Source organism: Anguilla anguilla, chromosome 9 (assembly GCF_013347855.1).
Source record: "Anguilla anguilla isolate fAngAng1 chromosome 9, fAngAng1.pri, whole genome shotgun sequence".
Taxonomy (NCBI): Eukaryota; Metazoa; Chordata; class Actinopteri; order Anguilliformes; family Anguillidae; genus Anguilla; species Anguilla anguilla.
In genome coordinates, this window is record NC_049209.1 from 18,926,612 (window position 1) to 18,932,694 (window position 6,083).

Here is a 6,083-nt window from a genome sequence, read left to right on the forward strand (position 1 = left end):
TTGGTTGATCGTTACAGACGCCACGTTTCCTCTCAGCCTCCACACAACGTCACCGAGTTTGAGTCTAGTGACGTCATTCTTGTGCTGTCTCAGAGTTCGAGAAGCTGTTGCATTCAGACTGTATTACCCACTTGCACATTATAACACGTAAAATATGCATGCAGTGTAAATTGTCATCTCTGAAACCAGTCCTCAAGTAAAAATTTAAAATTACGTTTTATGCGGTTTTATTTGCCTTATGATTATATTATCTTTATACAAAACGTACTACCTTCCGCGTATTTATTTTTTGGTAGGCCATAAATGAGATATTTTACGTAGTTGACAATTAAAGATAAAATCAGGTACCAACATAATTCAAATACAGTTAGTAGACCTAATATCTGTTTAACAAAATTCCAAATAAACCGAAGCATGAAGCTATTCTGCAAAAAATCACGGCAAGAAGCAGGAGGAACCAATGCCAGAGTGACGGAGTTCTTGAACTTCCTTTTATGCAGACGGACCGTCGGACCTGAGAAAACTCGGTTGCGGCATGCGAGGCTGACGTTGAATTGCTTAGATAAATATTATGTATTTCGTTTGTGCAATTTGATTGCGAATAAAAAGTTAAGTTAATTGGGACTATGAATCTACCGGCAAAGGTAAAGTAAGACGACGTGAAACGCAGTGTGTTTAAGTTGCCATATCTTGTTCGATTCTGTTCTATGGAAGGTCATAAGATAACGCTAACTTAGCTATAACGTTGCACTAGTGCCACTAGCTAACGTAGTAGTTGTGTTGTTTCGCTGATTTATACGTTTGCAAAATATAAAAACACATTGTAACCGATCTTATGGTGTTGTCCAGACAAATCGGTGACTGTTTCTATCTATGCACTTTAACAGTTCCAGTTTGCTTTCGCTCAACGTACACTTGTGCTGGATCTGGCAGCGTCTATTTTTCGGTAAGTTTGTGCACAAAGCGATTTTTACTGATCTGTTATGTATGATCGCTATATTCAATGTAATTAGGTAAAAATATATTCAGTTCTCAAATCAATGTAATGTCGTATACCATTTAATGAAATATTTATGTAATTTAAGTATTACATATCCCCTCTCCATATATCTGGATGGATACTATTACACCCGCTGTTAATTTGTCAAATTTGATAATTCATTTGACATGTCACATATTGTACATATGTTGTATAACAGCTGCAGTCAAACTGGATATACTATTTTTGGGGAAACAGTCAGTGTCAATTCGGTTGTATCATGTAGCCTATGATGTGATGACTAATGTTTGATATTGCGAAAGACACGTTTGAAAGAAATTTAACCGAACACATTAAAGGAATATTTACTGCGACCTCGCAATTTACGGCGAGTGTAGTGAATGAAATCGCAGTAGTTGTTGATTCGACACGGTATGAACGATAAAGTAATAATGTACATTACTGGTAATGACACCGATTGAGTTGTATAGCCTACAACAGACAGTCGGAACAGTAATGTTCTCTCCAAAATTGGCGGAGTCTGAAGCAATTCAGTTCAGTCTGTAAAATTAATGTATAGCGTGGAGACTATTTCGTCTCCAGCTATGCCTGGGGCAAGTTCTAAGGTTCCAGCCCACATTTTTACTAATCCAATATCCTTTGTTGTTCAGGCCCACATATTCTAATCACAAGTTTATGTGGGCAGTTAAACATTGCATGTTCAGTTTGACTTTGATCTGTTCTGTCTGATATGTATTCATTTTTATTCATCTATTTTGTAGGCCATCTGTTTTGAATCAAGCCCCAATTCTTGGTAAGATCTTTGTGTTCTATGTAATAATCTATTATTTCATTTTGGCCATGGATGCTAAACAAGAGCTGAGCTGTAATATTAAGCGCATACTTTCTAGAACATTCATTTATTCTCTGAAATTTCAATTCTGTGTTGTTTATTGCTGAGAGTTTTTATGACTGTTTTGGATGAACATTTTCTGTATTTGAACACAGAGGTGATTGGTTATATGAAACTGAATTTCTGTCCTCCACAGGCACATTATCACCCAATGCAAGACAGTACAGGTCTATGCCAACCCATGGAATTGGCCGATATAAGTACCTTTTACCAAAAGAAGCGGTAAGGCTGAATTTCTTTCAACCAGAAGAACTTTTATTGCAGTTACTTGATTGCGATTTTATATGCAGTAAGCTCTGTAATGTTTGGGGTAGAGACATATTTGTTTTTGATTTGGCTCTGTTTTTAATTTGTAATGAAATAATTCACTTGTGGTTAAAGTGCACATTCTCAGCTTTTATTTAAGGGTATTTGTATACATTTTGGGTTCACCATGAAGAAATTACAGCACCTTTTTAGCACTATTTCAATATAATGTCAATAAAAATTGTTATGTTTAGTACTTTGTCACATATCTTTTGCATGCAATGACTGCTTGAATTCTGTGATCCATAGACATCACCAGGTGTTGCATAACATCTCTGGTGATGCTCTGCCAGGACTGTACTGGAGCCAAATCAAAATCAATCTGTCTCAAACATATATATGTGTGTACTGATAAATCAAGACCTTTTCCATAGTATATGATTAGATATGCAACCTTGTTTATTGAAAGAATATTATATATAAGAAGCAAACAAAAGTGAAAGTATAAAATTTCAGTTTTTATTAAAAATGGGTTAATTTAAAAAGGCATGATGTTCCTTTGCAGCCTATTATTCAGGAGAGTTTCTTAGACACATAAGGCGCATTCAGGGAAAGGTCTTGGTAAAATGTAGTTGAAGAATGTTATTTTAAAAACCATGTAATTTTAAAAGCAGATTTAATATATACTATTATTGTCAGTGCTTGATGCAAAACACCATGGTCGATCCATGAGAATGCAATTTTTGTTTTAAAAACATTTCTATTTGAAGTAATCATATAATGTAAAATATGCGTATGAGGTTCATATCATAAGTTGGTTAATGGATTGGACAGGTCACATTGATGTAATTGTAACATTGTGTGTCCTACAAGGTCACAATGATGAATCTCTGTGATCCCTTTGCCCTTAGGCCAAGAAGAAGAAGGAGAAGATACAAATGAGACCAATCAAAGTTGCAACAGAACTTGAATATGGAGATTTGAACATAGAGGTTTTTGGCCATGACATGACCCTTGTGGAGCACTACTTGCAATACATCCACAACCTTTGTAACCGGCTAAAGATCAAAGTTGTTGAAAGGTGATGTTGTGTTTCTGTATGTACCATTTTTCAAGCCATTATGGATTTGTTGAAATGATTGTTTATGTGGCATGTGAAGGATGATCTTGCCTTGACCCGTAGCAAGCTCATCATTTGTATGCAGTCAATTTGAAAAGATCACCAGATGGTGCTGTATACCATGTGAGTTACCAATCATCGGGATTATTAACAAGTACACTGATCGTTTTCCCCTTTCAGCTATGCTCTACCAACCAAGAGCACAGAAATTTTGTCTTTGCAGGAGAAAGGTGGCAAGATGAGTGTGGATGCTGTGCTGAAGACTCATCAGCGTGTCATCCAGGTGATGAAAATAGTTAATTAAAGGATAATTCTTTTTTCAACCTGGGTCTTATTTTCAAAGTGCCTTCCATCATTCATATCAGTTCTGATAGTATTTTATGCAACTGTTGCTTCATTGTCAAGTTCTTTAGTTTTTTAGAGGGGTTTTTTTCCCCATGTCATAACTGAACCTCTTATTTGGAAGTGAAAACAAATGTGAAAGTTGAAATTTATTCACCAAAAGTAAAAATTATTCTGTTTCAATTTGCAGAATTAACCTTGAAGAAATGGTTAGGAAAAAAAACAGAATTATCCTTTAAGTGATAGTTTCCTTTATACTGTCCTATTTTCAAAGTACCACAAGTGCTTCACCACAAGGAACTGAGGGAAAAGTGAATTTATGTTAAATTAAACCCAATGAAGTGTAGACACCAAGCACACCGCACCGAGAAGATTGGCTTATATCCTCTCGTATGCCTTCTGTTTCAGCTGACTGCTTTGAACGCCACAGTTTGCCCTGTTTTTATTGAAGTTTTGCTCCAAAACCAGCCAGAGGGAGTTGATCTCTCTATAAAGGAGGTGAGGACTTGCTGAAAGGTCTTTGTGTTTGAATTGGGTTAAGATGATGACTCATGAACGATTACGGGGGATGTGAAGCACTCAGATTATAGTGCACAGTAGTTGTGGTCTCGTCAGAGGCAGCTTGTAAAAATTAATACGTTTTTTTGGTCATATTTGAGTATCCCAGGGAAATAAAAAAGGACTTTCCTTGGTTTCTTGTTTTGTTTTTTCCTCACAATTCATTATTTAGCTCATTGAAAGCCAGTTGTCTAGTAATAGGAATAGCTTGAGCAGCTGAGACAAACAAAATGTGTGATGTTGCAACCTAGTTTGTTCCAAGATTACTGTGCCCTAGTGCCAGTAGCTGCAAAAAAGTAAATTTTCTGACAAATATGGGTCAATTTTCAGATTAAAATGCAGGGCCATATCTTAGGCTATATCAGGTAAAAAGCAAATGAACCAGAGTCATATTACAGAGTGCTTCCTTTTAACCCCCCTTTTAACATGTAGTGTAAAGCAGTATTTATGAAAAGGGTAGTTTTTATCTTCCTGCCAAAACAAAGTCTTCCTTTTAGAGGTTCTTGCAGGATTGCCTGAATTGTTCAATCGTGTTTCCATACCAGAATTGCATTGAATCGTTTATGTGGGTCCGTGAGTTGGTCTGTGCAGTTAGTGGTGTATTCTTACTCTGGGTGGGTAGAATTGCAAAGAAATATTGCAGGAACTGCATTAGCCTGGCCTGCTTTGCAGATAGGTCCCATGGTGATGTGGTATAGATTACACCATTTACATTAACAATAATGACGTGCAATTTTTTATTAATTCAGTGAAAATGTTGGGGTAGAAATCATGTTATACTGGTTGGGAATTAACTGATTGATGGGTTTATTGACCACGCTGTGATTTTCAATTCATTTGATTTTTAATCAGAATATTTATTGATAGTGGTGTATGTGCAGATGAATTGCAGCTCTTTGGACTAATTGAGAATTGGAGGTTTTCTTGTGGGTTGTTTTTTGAACTAGGTTATAAACTTTCTTCTTTTTTTGTCTCCAAGCACACCGAGGCAGATTTCACAAGCCGATTCAAAACACGACCAGATCTAGAAGAGCTGATGGCAAAACTCTGATGAAAAGAAGAAACACCCAACATTCCCTGTCTCCTAACCAACACCTGAGTCCCTCCTAGTTCCCTCCTGTGAACTGAGAGATGTTAATATGTTTTATGTAATTAGCTGTTCTGTTGTTTTTCTTTCCTATTGTAATCATACATCACTGTGTATCCTCTGATCCATGGCTAAATTAAAAATGGTTATGTTAATTATGATGAAGAATTAATTTGACAGTTTGTCCTTTCCACAGTGAAATTTTGTTGTGTCCACAAGGTGGTGGTGACACCATTTATAAAGCCCAGCTGATGTCTTTAGTTCCAGGTCACAGCTTCTGATTCTTCCAATTTGTTTCTGTGAGCAACTGCCAGGACAGTCCCCAGGGGAAAAGTTTCATGGTTCTTTTTTCACATTAGCATGACATGACAAATGTTTTACCACATGTGAGTTTTATTCATTAACATCAGGGGTGGGGTGAAAGAATAGATTAAAGGATAATATTCAAATGATTTTCACCGAGAGAACCATTATCCTGTTGTTACTTTAGATTGAAAAGTATTGTATCCCCTCTCAGGAATATGCTGTCACATAACCCTTTTTATTAAAATGACTATAGTATAAAAATTAATTGTATGTTCCTTGTGACACCTATTTCTGATCACGTTTTCCACTTCACTGCCATTTTTTATAAGTTTCAATGTTTAACATCCTAGACATTTGAGTGTTCTGAAAAATACCTCTGTACCATAAAAAGAATAAAGCTTTATTGTGCAAGAGAAAAGCATGATACATTTGGTGTTTGGAGGGAATCCAACACATGCAGTCCAGTTTTGAGGAGAGACTGGGATGTTGTTTTCCCCCCATCTCACCCACTGTCCTCTATGGCTCTTTTAAA

At 36.4% G+C, this 6,083-nt stretch overlaps 1 protein-coding gene across 1 annotated transcript; it reads left to right on the forward strand.

Annotated features, from left to right (window-relative positions):
• The first annotated feature begins 157 nt into the window (after positions 1-157).
• Positions 158-5,816, forward strand: mrpl48 (mitochondrial ribosomal protein L48). The gene is made up of 8 exons (XM_035434307.1): positions 158-644; positions 888-946; positions 1,762-1,793; positions 2,029-2,114; positions 3,050-3,219; positions 3,439-3,541; positions 4,009-4,098; positions 5,138-5,816. Exons 1-8 carry the CDS (start codon positions 627-629, stop codon positions 5,207-5,209), a joined length of 630 nt encoding a protein of 209 aa, XP_035290198.1. The 5' UTR covers positions 158-626; the 3' UTR covers positions 5,210-5,816.
• The last annotated feature ends 267 nt before the right edge of the window (positions 5,817-6,083 follow it).

Coding starts and splice junctions, on each gene's coding strand:
- mrpl48 (XM_035434307.1), top strand. Junction 1,794..2,028: donor GAATCAAGCCCCAATTCTTG/GTAAGATCTTTG, acceptor TGTCCTCCACAG/GCACATTATCACCCAATGCA. Junction 3,220..3,438: donor AAGATCAAAGTTGTTGAAAG/GTGATGTTGTGT, acceptor TTCCCCTTTCAG/CTATGCTCTACCAACCAAGA.